The sequence below is a fragment of the Telmatherina bonti genome, assembly GCF_933228915.1.
Source record: "Telmatherina bonti genome assembly, chromosome: 5".
NCBI classification, from domain to species: Eukaryota; Metazoa; Chordata; class Actinopteri; order Atheriniformes; family Telmatherinidae; genus Telmatherina; species Telmatherina bonti.
Window position 1 is genome coordinate 5,790,529 of NC_136623.1, and position 14,687 is coordinate 5,805,215.

Genomic DNA, 14,687 nt, shown 5'->3' on the forward strand with positions numbered 1-14,687 from the left:
AAGAGGGCGACTCGGTACCAGAAGGTTCTGACGAAGAGGGCGACGCGGTACCAGAAGGTTCTGACGAAGAGGGCGACGCGGTACCAGAAGGTTCTGACGAAGAGGGCGACGCGGTACCAGAAGGTTCTGACAAAGAGGGCGACTCGGTACCAGAAGGTTCTGACGAAGAGGGCGACGCGGTACCAGAAGGTTCTGACGAAGAGGGCGACGCGGTACCAGAAGGTTCTGACGAAGAGGGCGACGCGGTACCAGAAGGTTCTGGTGATAAAGTGGACGGCTGGTTTATATGATTGAGTCCTTGTTTGGTTCTGGTATCAACGGGTTCTAAACGGGAAGAGGATTTCTTGGGGTGACTAAACGTTTTTTTTCATCATGATAAAAACATTGATGAAAATGACAGAAACACATCTGGACCGAGACGAGACCCCCAGAATCCCATATAGACCCATATAGACCCTCAGAGTCCCATATAGACCCATATAGACCCTCAGAGTCCCATATAGACCCATATAGACCCTCAGAGTCCCATATAGACACATATAGACCCTCAGAGTCCCATATAGACCCTCAGAGTCCCATATAGACCCATATAGACCCTCAGAGTCCCATATAGACCCATATAGACCCCCAGAGTCCCATAGAGACCCATATAGACCCTCAGAGTCCCATATAGACCCATATAGACCCCCAGAGTCCCATGTAGACCCATGTAGACCCATATAGACCCTCAGAGTCCCACATAGACCCATATAGACCCTCAGAGTCCCATAGAGACCCCCAGAGTCCCATATAGACCCATATAGACCCCAGAGTCCCATATAGACCCATATAGACCCTCAGAGTCCCATATAGACCCATGTAGACCCCAGAGTCCCATATAGACCCATATAGACCCCCAGAGTCCCATATAGACCCATATAGACCCCCAGAGTCCCATATAGACCTATATAGAACCCCAGAGTCCCATATAGACCCATATAGAGCCCCAGAGTCCCATATCGACTCATATAGACCCTCAGAGTCACATATAGACCCATATAGACCCCCAGAGTCCCATATCGACTCATATAGACCCTCAGAGTCACATATAGACCCATATAGACCCTCAGAGTCCTACATAGACCCATACAGACCCTCAGAGTCCCATATAGACCCCCAGAGTCCCATATAAACCCATATAGACCCTCAGAGTCCCATATAGACCCATATAGACCCCCAGAGTCCCATATCGACTCATATAGACCCTCAGAGTCACATATGGACCCATATAGACCCCCAGAGTCCCATATAGACCCATATAGACCCTCAGAGTCACATATAGACCCACATAGACCCCCAGAGTCCCACATAGACCCATATAGACCCTCAGAGTCACATATAGACCCACATAGACCCCCAGAGTCCCATATAAACCCATATAGACTCTCAGAGTCCCATATAGACCCCCAGAGTCCCATATAAACCCATATTGTGCCCCAGAGTCCCATATAGACCCATATAGACCCCCAGAGTCCCATATAAACCCATATTGACCCCCAGAGTCCCTTATAGACCCATATAGACCCCCAGAGTCACACATAGACCCATATAGACCACCAGAGTCCCACTAAAGACCCATATGGACCCTCAGAGTCCCATATAGACCCATATAGACCCTGAGAGTCCCATATAGACCCATATAGACCCTCAGAGTCCCATATAGACCCATGTAGACCCCAGAGTCCCATATAAACCCATATAGACTCTCAGAGTCCCATATAGACCCCCAGAGTCCCATATAAACCCATATTGTGCCCCAGAGTCCCATATAGACCCATATAGACCCCCAGAGTCCCATATAAACCCATATTGACCCCCAGAGTCCCTTATAGACCCATATAGACCCCCAGAGTCACACATAGACCCATATAGACCACCAGAGTCCCACTAAAGACCCATATGGACCCTCAGAGTCCCATATAGACCCATATAGACCCTGAGAGTCCCATATAGACCCATATAGACCCCCAGAGTCACATATAGACCCATTTAGACCCTAAGAGTCCCATATAGACCCTCAGAGACCCAAATAGACCCATATAGACTCATATAGACCCACATAATCACCCCAGAGACTCATATAGACCTTCATAGACCCTCAGAGACCCATATAGACCCTCATAGACTGATATAGACCCTCAGAGACCCCCAGAGATCCATATAGACCCTCATAGACCCATATAGACCTTCATAGACCCATATAGACCCTCATAGACCCATATAGATCCTCATAGACCCATATAGACCCTCATAGACTCATATCGACCATCAGAGACCCATATAGACCTTCATAGACCCTCATAGACTCATGTCGACCCTCAGAGACCCATATAGACCTTCATAGACCCATACAGACCCCCAGAGACCCTCAGAGACCCACACTGACCCCCAGAGACCCATATAGACCCCCGGAGGCCCATATAGACCCCTAATAGACCACCAGAGAGCCACATAGACCCTCAGAGACTCATACAGACCCCCAGAGACCCACATAGTCCTCCAGAGACCCACATAGACCCACAGAGACCCTTATTGACCATCATAGACCCATATAGACCCCCAGAGATCCATATAGACCCTCAGAGACCCACATAGACCCTCAGAAACCCACATAGACCCTCAGAGACCCATATAGACCCACAGAGACCCATATTGACCCTCATAGACCCATATAGACCCCCAGAGACCCATATAGACCCCCAGAGACCAACATAGACCCTCAGAGACCCATATAGACCCTCATAGACCCATATAGACATTCAGAGACCCACATAGTCCTCCAGAGACCCTCATAGACCCCCAGAGACCCACATAAACCCTCAGAGACCCACACAGACCCTGATAGACCCATATAGACCCCCAGAGACTCACATAGACCCCCAGAGACCCACATAGACCCTCAGTGACCCATATAGACCCTCAGAGACCCATATAGACCCTCAGAGACCTATATAGACCCTCAGAGACCCATATAGACCCACATAGACCTTCAGACATGGCAGATTCCCACAGACGGAGACACAGACGTGAACACCTGATGGTGAGTTCAGGTGCAGTTACCTGAGGTGTGGGGTTTAGGGCGGGGTCAGGGGGGAGGGGCTTAGTGGGAGGAGCAGGCCTTTCATGAACCTGATAGGAGAGAAGACAGGAAGCAGAGTGAAGCATGCAGACAGAATCCATCAGCAGCAGCTGGTTAACGTGGGACGGCAAGAGAAGCTGAAGCAGCTGCAGTGCTCCTGGTCCTGGTTCTGGTCCTCCATGATGGAGAAACTTGCCATCTCTGAGCAAAGTTTGTTCACCATGACAGATGCAGAGGTAAAGTCTTTCCGGTTGCTATGGTTACCTCTTTATGGGGCTGGGCCAGCGGGATTTCGGCCTGTGGGTTCAGGTGGTATCGGAGCGGTCGGACCTGCTCTCCGTTCCTGCCGTCCACTCGCTCCATCACCGGCGTCCTGAACGAGTTCCACAACATAAAAGCATCAGAGATCAAAGCAGGAGATCATGATGAAACGATGACATCATTACACACCTCACAGATCAAAGGTCTTTGACTACAGATGGACACACAGCAACCTCCACATTTACTGTCAGGGACTTAGAGCTGCACCTGGACTTTATTACATACAATCCTCTCTGCTACGTCGCATTAGCACACCAAGATCTGGATCAGTGCAGCTTTAAGTCCTAAACCGGAGCAGGACTTGTCTGACTCTAAGGCAGGGGTGTCAAACTTACGGTCCAGAGGCCAAAACCAGGCAGCTAGAGAGTCAAAAACCAGGCCGATATAGGGGCCAAAACCAGGCAGCTATAGGGGCCAAAACCAGGCCGATATAGGGGCCAAAACCAGGAAGCTAGAGGTACCAAAACCAGGCCGTTATAGGGGCCAAAACCAGGCAGCTAGAGGTACCAAAACCAGGCCGCTAGAGGTACCAAAACCAGGCCGCTAGAGGTACCAAAACCAGGCCGATATAGGGGCCAAAACCAGGCAGCTAGAGGTACCAAAACCAGGCCGCTATAGGGGCCAAAACCAGGCAGCTAGAGGTACCAAAACCAGGCCGATATAGGGGCCAAAACCAGGCAGCTAGAGGTACCAAAACCAGGCCGCTATAGGGGCCAAAACCAGGCCGCTAGATGTACCAAAACCAGGAAGCTAGAAGTACCAAAACCAGGACGATATAGGGGCCAAAACCAGGCAGCTAGAGGTACCAAAACCAGGCCGCTTTAGGGGCCAAAACCAGGCAGCTAGAGGGTCCAAAACCAGGCCGATATAGGGGCCAAAACCATGCAGCTAGAGGTACCAAAACCAGGCCGATATAGGGGCCAAAACCAGGCCGATATAGGGGCCAAAACCAGGCAGCTAGAGGTACCAAAACCAGGCCGCTATAGGGGCCAAAACCAGGCCGCTAGAGGTACCAAAACCAGGAAGCTAGAAGTACCAAAACCAGGCCGCTATAGGGGTCAAAACCAGGCCGCTAGAGGGTCCCAAACCAGGACGATATAGGGGTCAAAACCAGGCAGCTAGAGGGTCCAAAACCAGGCCGATATAGGGGCCAAAACCAGGCAGCTAGAGGTACCAAAACCAGGCCGATATAGGGGCCAAAACCAGGCAGCTAGAGGTACCAAAACCAGGCCGCTATAGGGGCCAAAACCAGGCCGCTAGAGGTACCAAAACCAGGAAGCTAGAAGTACCAAAACCAGGCCGATATAGGGGCCAAAACCAGGCCGCTATAGGGGTCAAAACCAGGCAGCTAGAGGGTCCAAAACCAGGCCGATATAGGGGCCAAAACCATGCAGCTAGAGGTACCAAAACCAGGCCGATATAGGGGCCAAAACCAGGCAGCAAGAGGTACCAAAACCAGGCAGCTATAGGGGCCAAAACCAGACAGCTAGAGGGTCCAAAACCAGGCCGATATAGGGGCCAAAACCAGGCAGCTAGAGGGTCCAAAACCAGGCCGATATAGGGGCCAAAACCAGACCGCTAGAGGGTCCAAAACCAGGCTGGCAGATGGGACCAAAACCAGACCGCTAGAGGGTCCAAAACCAGGCTGGCAGATGGGACCATAAAGCAGGCCACCAGAGGGTCCAAAACCAGGCTGCCAGATGGTCCAAAACCAGGCTCCCAGATGGGATCAAAACCAGGCCACTAGTGGATCCAAAACCAGGCCTCCAGAAGAGCCACTCGGGGCCGCAGGGTGAATTTGGTAAATCTAAAGTTGCCCCTGCCAAGATGGTGATGGTAGGAACCGCCCACCGAGCTTCAATTCAACTTTTGTGAATAAGGTTGTAACCACAAGGGCTCTTATTTCCCCTCAATCTGTCTGTCTGTCTGACTCTGTCACATGCACTGCCTTATTCTCTCAGTTGGAGCCTGTGACTCTCTCTATTTTGGAGAAGGTTGTTAGTGGAATGAAGCCTGCGGGCTCACCTGATGATTCCATTCCTCTGCGCCTCTTTAAAGAGGTGTTTCCAACCATAGCACCCTTTGTTGTACATCTTGTGAATGGAAGCTTGGTAAAAGGAGTGGTGCCAAAATGCTTTAAGCACGCTGTTGTTCAGCCATTAATAAAAAAAAGTCTGGCCTTGATAACAATGATCCTTCAAACTTTCATCCAATTTCTAAGCTTCCATTCCTGTCCAAAATTCTGGAAAAAATTGTATTTTGTCAATTGAAGGCATTTCTGGATGCACATGAGATCCCTGAAGTTTTTCAGTCTGGTTTTAAAAATTTGCACAGCACAGAGTCTGCTCTACTTAAAGTCTTTAATGACATTTTGATGTATACTGACTCTGGTCATACTGTTGCACTGGTTTTGTTAGATCTGATCGCTGCGTTCGACACAGTGGATCATGAAATCCTCCTGTGCCGACTTGAGAACACAGTGGGCATTCATGGGGCTGCCTTGGAGTGGTTCCGTTCCTACTTAGCAGATAGGAGTTTTTGTGTGAGATTGGGTGACTTTGCTTCATCCTCGGCCCCCTTGAATTGTGGCGTGCCGCAAGGATCAATCCTTGGTCCGCTCCTTTTTTCATTGTATCTGTTGCCGCTGGGGTCTATTCTCCGAAGGCTTGGTGTGTCTTTTCATCTTTATGCTGATGATAGCCAAATTTACATTCCCCTCAAACGTCAAGAAAGCTTCAGTGCCACTGAACTCTTAAAGTGCATTGATGAATTAAAATTTGGATGTCAATAAATTTTTTGCATTTTAATGATAAAAAAACAGAGGTTCTTCTTCTTGGACCTAGCAGTGTTGGTGATGCTGTCTCAGTTAACCTTGGATCCTTGTCACAGTTTGTTAAGCCTACTGTCTGCAATCTTGGTGTGAAAATGGATCAGGAACTTAAATTGGACAAACAAATTAGTGCTGTGGTGAAAGCAAGTTTTTTTCCACCTGAGACAGCTTGCAAAAATAAGGTCCTCACTCTCAAGACATGATTTTGAAATTTTGATCCATGCTTTTGTAACTACACGGCTTGACTATTGTAACGCCCTGTACTGTGGGATCAGTCAGTCCTCTCTCGCACGGCTGCAGCTGGTGCAGAACGCTGCAGCGCGTCTTTTAACTGGATCTCGAAAGTCTGACCATGTTTCACCAGTTTTGTCTTCCCTTCACTGGCTCCCTGTCCACAGATCAACTTCTGCTTGTGGTTCCTAAGACGAAGCGTAAACTGAGAGGTGACCGAGCTTTTTCTGTTATTGGTCCCAAGTTGTGGAATAACATGTACATTAGACAGGCTGAATCGCTTCTTGTTTTTAAGTCTTGTCTGAAGACTCATTTTTTCTCTTTGGCGTTTGACTAATTTAAAGGGTTGTTTTACTATTAACAATGTGCTGATGCTCCAATTATGATGTAAATATGTATGTTTTATTGTTTCTTCTGTACAGCACTTTGGTCAACTTTGTTGTTTTTAACGGTGCTTTATAAATAAACTGGATTGGATTGGATTCAATTCAGCTCTTCAGAAACCTACGGGGGACGTGACGGAGGCTCCGCCCATCTTTTATATACAGTCTATGAATCATACATGCGACGTCGGTCTGCACGATGAGGAAGCTGGTTGGGATCGCTACACACATGTGGAAATGAAGACGCTAGATGTGAAGTTATTCTGCTCATGTGATATTCTGGATTTTTCTCTTCAGGAATTCCATGTTGACCTGGACGCTTCATGTGTTTATTTTAAATAAATTATCAAAGAAAACAATAATAAAGAAAACAGGATTTATATGAAGTCGGACCAGGTCCCAGTCCTGGCCTTCCCGACACGATTCCCTGTCGGACCCCCTCCTTCTGGAGCGCCGTTATTTTGCCAGTCCGGACCACTGGAGGTCCAACTGGACCGGTTTGACACCCCTCCTCTACAGAGACGGACCACAGAGCAGGACCCTGCAGATCTAACGGTACCTGGAGACGTGGGCGGGGTGGAAGTCCAGACCCCACATCTCACAGTCAGTCACACTGCATCGTGGGTAAGAAGAGAGTTCAGTATGTGGAAGGATGGCGAACACTCACACTCACACACACACACACACACACACACACACACACACACACACACACACACACACACGCGCGCGCTGCGCGCGGCATTACCGGTTGTTCTGGCGAGCTTTGTGAAACGGGCTGTTCGGACCCAGAAGCACAGAGTCCGGCGGAACCGGGGGAAGCGCAGAGCGAGGAAGAGGAGCACTATGGGCAGGATGAAGAAGAAGATGACGAGCAGGGCGACTCGGACCGGATCCGTCTCTGCACACAGAACCAGAAGGTCAGAACCGAGCCCAGACCACGCCACGGCTTCAGTTCTTCAGCAGGCGACGCACCTCTAGCGGTCCTGGCCGGTCCGCTGTCCACGCTTCCACCATGGCCGGAGTAGCGGCAGTCCGGGGGGGCCCAGCCCACGTCACAGTGGCAGTTCCTGTTGCTGTTACACACCTGGGACACAGAACACACACCAGTCACTCAGTTCACACACTTTCCTCTGTTTTTACACGAGTGAAGACGAGCGAATGTAAACGTTCGAATGAATTTACCGCCGTTTGATGGTCGCAGTCGCAGGACAAAACACGCATTTAATCAATATTTTCTACTGAATTTCATCTAAACAACTGAAAGTATTGACAAGTAAATAAACACTGATATTGTTAATATTGACTGATATTACTGCTCTGTCAGGTTTAGAATTTATTTCCTTTCAGGTCAGTTATTTTCACTATGACATCATGTCATCAAACTGTTATTTAAAGGGGTAAAATCATTTTTAAAAAAACATTATTATTTAATGTTTCTATTGCTTTGATAGTCTGTAGTTTTTGGGACTTTTCTGCCCCCTAGTGACCAGAAAGGGAAGTGAAATTACATCCTCCTAAAATACAATTTTCGGCTTTTAATCCCTGAAATGTGGAATTTTGGCAACAGTCAGCATCACAGACGCTCTGAAATCCCACAGTTTTCACACACAGTGAACTCATTGCATACACCGGAGCCTGCATGGGGACGTCTGTGTGCTGAAAAAAGAAGGAATCCCTGCAACTCCGTTTGTTCAGCTGTTGGAGGTTCAACGTCAGCAAGATAATGAACCAGAACCAGGACGGTAAACCTCCATCAGGACCAGAACCAGGAAGGAAAACCTCCATCAGGACCAGAACCAGGAAGGAAAACCTCCATCAGGACCAGAACCAGGACGGTAAACCTCCATCAGGACCAGAACCAGGAAGGAAAACCTCCATCAGGACCAGAACCAGGAAGGAAAACCTCCATCAGGACCAGAACCAGGACGGTAAACCTCCATCGGGACCAGAACCAGGACGGTAAACCTCCATCGGGACCAGAACCAGGACGGTAAACCTCCATCGGGACCAGAACCAGGAAGGAAAACCTCCATCAGGACCAGAACCAGGACGGTAAACCTCCATCAGGACCAGAACCAGGACGGTAAACCTCCATCAGGACCAGAACCAGGACGGTAAACCTCCATCAGGACCAGAACCAGGAAGGAAAACCTCCATCAGGACCAGAACCAGGAAGGAAAACCTCCATCAGGACCAGAACCAGGACGGTAAACCTCCATCAGGACCAGAACCAGGACGGTAAACCTCCATCAGAACCAGGACCAGGTCTTGCACAATCAGAGCGTAGTGGATGAACACGGTGCTACTGTGACCACTTGTCGGACCACTTGTCGGGCCACTTGTCGGGCCACTTGTCGGACCGCTTGTCGGACCACTTGTCGGACCACTTGTCGGACCGCTTGTCGGACCACGTGTCGGACCACTTGTCGGGCCACTTGTCGGACCACTTGTCGGACCACGTGTCGGACCACGTGTCGGACCACTTGTCGGACCACTTGTCGGGCCTCTTGTCGGACCACTTGTCGGGCCACTTGTCGGACCACTTGTCGGACCACGTGTCGGACCACGTGTCGGACCACTTGTCGGACCAGTTGTCGGACCACGTGTCGGACCGCTTGTCGGACCGCTTGTCGGACCGCTTGTCGGACCACTTGTCGGACCACGTGTCGGACCGCTTGTCGGACCACTTGTCGGACCACTTGTCGGACCACTTGTCGGACCACTTGTCGGGCCACGTGTCGGGCCACGTGTCGGACCACGTGTCGGACCACGTGTCGGACCGGTTGTCGGACCACGTGTCGGACCGCTTGTCGGACCGCTTGTCGGACCGCTTGTCGGACCGCTTGTCGGACCACGTGTCGGACCACGTGTCGGACCGCTTGTCGGACCGCTTGTCGGACCACTTGTCGGACCACGTGTCGGACCGCTTGTCGGACCGCTTGTCGAACCGCTTGTCGGACCACGTGTCGGACCGCTTGTCGGACCACGTGTCGGACCACGTGTCGAGCCACTTGTCGGACCACTTGTCGGACCACGTGTCGGACCACGTGTCGGACCACGTGTCGGACCACGTGTCGAGCCACTTGTCGGACCACGTGTCGGACCACGTGTCGGACTACTTGTCGGGCCACGTGTCGGACCACTTGTCGGACCACGTGTCGGACCACGTGTCGGACCACGTGTCGGACCACTTGTCGGACCACTTGTCGGACCACGTGTCGGACCGCTTGTCGGACCGCTTGTCGAACCGCTTGTCGGACCACGTGTCGGACCGCTTGTCGGACCACGTGTCGGACCACGTGTCGAGCCACTTGTCGGACCACGTGTCGGACCACTTGTCGGACCACTTGTCGGACCACGTGTCGGACCGCTTGTCGGGCCACTTGTCGGACCACGTGTCGGACCACTTGTCGGACCGCTTGTCGGACCGCTTGTCGGACCGCTTGTCGGACCACTTGTCGGACCACTTGTCGGACCACGTGTCGGACCACGTGTCGGACCACTTGTCGGACCACTTGTCGGACCACGTGTCGGACCACGTGTCGGACCGCTTGTCGGGCCACTTGTCGGACCACGTGTCGGACCACTTGTCGGACCGCTTGTCGGACCGCTTGTCGGACCACTTGTCGGACCGCTTGTCGGACCACTTGTCGGACCACGTGTCGGACCACGTGTCGGACCACTTGTCGGACCACTTGTCGGACCACGTGTCGGGCCACGTGTCGGACCACTTGTCGGACCACTTGTCGGACCACTTGTCGGACCACGTGTCGGGCCACGTGTCGGACCACTCACCCCGTGACCGCTGCATTTGCTGCGACATTCGTCCACGCCGAACACCGACACGTCCCGACACTTCTGGTTCAGACAAGCCTGCAGACAAAACACCATGAAACAACATCCCTGCTGAGGAACCACAGCACGCGTCCTCCAGGCCTGCGGGGGCGCAGTCTGACCTTGCCGGGCCCGCAGGCGGTACCCTGGGCCACGGTGGCGGGGTCGGACACGTCGTCGGCCAGGTGGAAGAAGGTCCCCCTGCAGACCAGGTCGCTGACGTTGAAGCGGACGGTGGTGGTCAGGATCTGGGCATTGCTTCCCAGCAGGGGGCGCTCCCTCCCACCCTGACACTGGATCCTGCCACAGTGGACGTCACTGCAACGAGCACAACAGGAAGTGATGTAAGACCGGATGGGAGGGGGAACGTCTCTGCGGCGGACGGAGTACTCACGAGTTCCCACAGGGGATGTAGGAGCCGTTGGTCAGCTGACCACAGTTTCCATATTTATTTCCTTGTTTGTTGACAGAAGAGAAACAAACATCTGGAGCGCTGGTAGCATCTGAGGAAGAAAAACCAGTATAACCAGTATAAACATCTGTATGTTGGCACTAGTTCATTATGACTGGCCTGCACAGGCTGACCGACCAGACCAGCAGTCTATAAACATCTGTCTAAACTGATTCAAGACCAATCTGAACTGGTTTACCACATTTCTAAACTGTTTCAACATTTAACACGTGTCTTAACTGGTTTCAAAACCAATCTGAACTGGTTTAATGCATCTAAACTGGTTCACCATCAATCTGAACAGGTTTACCACATGTCTAAATTGGTTCAGCATTAATCTGAACTGGTTTAACACATGTTTAAACTGGTTTCAAAACCAATCTGAACTGGTTTAATGCATCTAAACTGGTTCACCATCAATCTGAACAGGTTTACCACATGTCTAAATTGGTTCAGCATTAATCTGAACTGGTTTAACACATGTTTAAACTGGTTTCAAAACCAATCTGAACTGGTTTAATGCATCTAAACTGGTTCAACATCAATCTGAACAGGTTTACCACATGTCTAAATTGGTTCAGCATTAATCTGAACTGGTTTAACACATGTTTAAACTGGTTTCAAAACCAATCTGAACTGGTTTAATGCATCTAAACTGGTTCAACATCAATCTGAACAGGTTTACCACATGTCTAAATTGGTTCAGCATTAATCTGAACTGGTTTAACACATGTTTAAACTGGTTTCAAAACCAATCTGAACTGGTTTAATGCATCTAAACTGGTTCAACATCAATCTGAACAGGTTTACCACATGTCTAAATTGATTCAGCATTAATCTCAACTGGTTTAACATGTGTCCTAACTGGTTTCGAAACCGATCTAAGCTGGTTTAAAATTTCTAAACTGGTTCCACATTAATCTGAACTGGCTTAACACACGTCTAAACTGGTTCAACATCAATATGAACTGGTTTTAACATTAATTTAAACAGGTTTAAAATAGTTTAATTCAAAAAAATGGTTTAACATCTTTATGAGCTGGTTTAATAGTAATGTAAAGTAGTTTATCAGTACTGGTTTAGTATAAACCCAGTCCAAGAAGCACTGATTCGAGCATGAATCAATTCAGACTACTTTAAGCAAAGTGCAGTATGAACTGGATTATATATGGTTTGAACATGTGTAAACCAGTTAGGTACAGTAAACATTTTAAGAGCTCAAACTCGGTAGAAAGTGACCAAACCAGTACAGGCTGATCCCACGTATAAACTGGTTTATTATAGCTCTGGAAACAATGTAAACTGGTGCAGGTTGAAACCAGGTTTAGGTTCCAACTGGTTAAACCCAGTATGAAGTGGTTTCGTCTCAGTTTTTCTTACTGGGTCCCCACAGCATCTGGCACTGGGTGTCCATGTTGGGGCAGACTCCTCCGTAGCAGTAGGAGGTGCCGTCCTTGCAGGTCTCTCCGTTCTGCAGGAAGACGTTGGGGGGGCAGTAGGGCGAGGTGCCGGTACAAAACTCGGCCAGGTCGCACTCTCCAAGCGGCTCGCGGCAGATCGAACCGGCCGCTCGCAGCTGAAGAATGAAGCAGCTGGATTTCAGACTGATCCACAGAAGAGTTGAGTTTGGGGTTTTTGTCAGTCTCACCTTACAGTCCTGGCAGCAGATGCCGTCAGACGAGCACTGAGCTCCAGGAACCAGCTGACAGGTGGAGGCGTTACAGCAGGGGTCCTCACACTCCTGACCAATCACAGGAAGAGCGACATTACACTCTGCAGCTCATAAAGAAGCGATTCTGACTGGATGTGGGTTAAAAACCCATCATAAATCCTCTTTATTTCATTTTTAAACCCGTAAGCAGCTTTGGCACATATTCCACTCAGTAATTCCTAATTAACCCAGTAGAACCGTAAAGAGCTCTCAGATGATGGTGTTAGGAGCTGTTAACCAGAAAGCTGCTTTAGTATGAATCTAAATGCATCATCTGTAAGAACCATTAAATCTGACCCTTCTTAAACTTTACCGCTGCAACAAATGAGTTGTGATGGCCTGAAAAACTGTTTATAAACATACAGAGATTCCTTCTTTAACTTCGATTTCATTATAAACAGAATGAAGTGATCAAATCTCATCAGATTGATTACATTTATTCATTTACATATGTTGTTACCACCCCGTAATGTTTCCACTTTCAACGTTATCCAACGTACAGGTGTAGATGTGTACAGGTGTAGAGGTGTAGATGTGTACAGGTGTAGAGGTGTAGATGTGTACAGGTCTGTAGGTGTACAAGTGTAGATGTGTACAGGTGTAGAGGTGTACAGGTGTAGAGGTGTAGAGGTGTAAAGGTGTAGAGGTGTAGAGGTGTACAGGTCTATAGGTGTACAGGTGTAGAGGTGTGGAGGTCTATAGGTGTACAGGTGTAGATGTGTACAGGTCTATAGGTGTACAGGTGTACAGGTGTAGAGGTGTACAGGTCTATTGGTGTACAGGTGTACAGGTGTAGAGGTGTAGAGGTCTATAGGTGTAGAGGTGTAGAGGTCTATAGGTGTACAGGTGTAGATGTGTACAGGTCTATAGGTGTACAGGTGTACAGGTGTAGAGGTGTACAGGTCTATAGGTGTAGGTGTAGAGGTGTACAGGTGTAAAGGTGTAGAGGTGTACAGATGTAGAGGTCTATAGGTGTACTGGTGTAGAGGTGTACAGGTGTAGAGGTCTATAGGTGTAGAGGTGTACAGGTGTAGAGGTGTACAGGTGTAGAGGTGTAGTGGTCTATAGGTGTACAGGTGTAGAGGTGTACAGGTGTAGATGTGTACAGGTCTATAGGTGTACAGGTGTAGAAGTGTACGTGTGTAGAGGTGTACAGGTGTAGAGGTCTATAGGTGTAGAGGTGTACAGGTGTAGAGGTCTATAGGTGTACAGGTGTAGAGGTGTACAGGTGTAGATGTGTACAGGTCTATAGGTGTACAGGTGTAGAAGTGTACGTGTGTAGAGGTGTACAGGTGTAGAGGTCTATAGGTGTACAGGTGTAGAGGTGTAGGGGTCTATAGGTGTACAGGTGTAGAGGTGTAGGGGTCTATAGGTGTACAGGTCTATAGGTGTACAGGTGTACGTGTGTAGAGGTGTACAGGTGTAGAGGTCTATAGGTGTACAGGTGTAGAGGTGTAGGGGTCTATAGGTGTACAGGTGTAGAGGTGTACGTGTGTAGAGGTGTAGATGTGTACAGGTGTAGAGGTTTAGATGTGTACAGGTGTAGAGGTGTAGAGGTGTACAGGTCTATAGCGGTACAGGTGTAGAGGTCTATAGGTGTACAGGTGTAGATGTGTAGAGGTGTACAGGTCTATAGGTGTAGGTGTAGAGGTGTACAGGTGTAGAGGTGTAGAGGTGTACAGGTCTATAGGTGTAGGTGTAGAGGTGTACAGGTGTAGAGGTGTAGAGGTGTACAGGTGTAGAGGTCTATAGGTGTACAGGTGTAGAGGTGTACAGGTGTAGAGGTCTATAGGTGTACAGGTGTA

General features: G+C 49.5%; 1 protein-coding gene across 1 annotated transcript in view; it reads right to left on the bottom strand.

Moving 5' to 3' along the window:
* The window catches only part of adam15 (ADAM metallopeptidase domain 15), a 56,259-nt gene that overhangs the window by 6,086 nt on the left and 35,486 nt on the right, over positions 1–14,687 (bottom strand). The window contains 11 exon segments of the mRNA XM_079240686.1: positions 3,100–3,168; positions 3,383–3,491; positions 7,443–7,496; positions 7,632–7,680; positions 7,683–7,784; positions 7,859–7,970; positions 10,682–10,759; positions 10,843–11,038; positions 11,115–11,223; positions 12,552–12,747; positions 12,820–12,912. Coding sequence (XP_079096812.1) covers positions 3,100–3,168; positions 3,383–3,491; positions 7,443–7,496; positions 7,632–7,680; positions 7,683–7,784; positions 7,859–7,970; positions 10,682–10,759; positions 10,843–11,038; positions 11,115–11,223; positions 12,552–12,747; positions 12,820–12,912 — 1,167 coding nt within the window.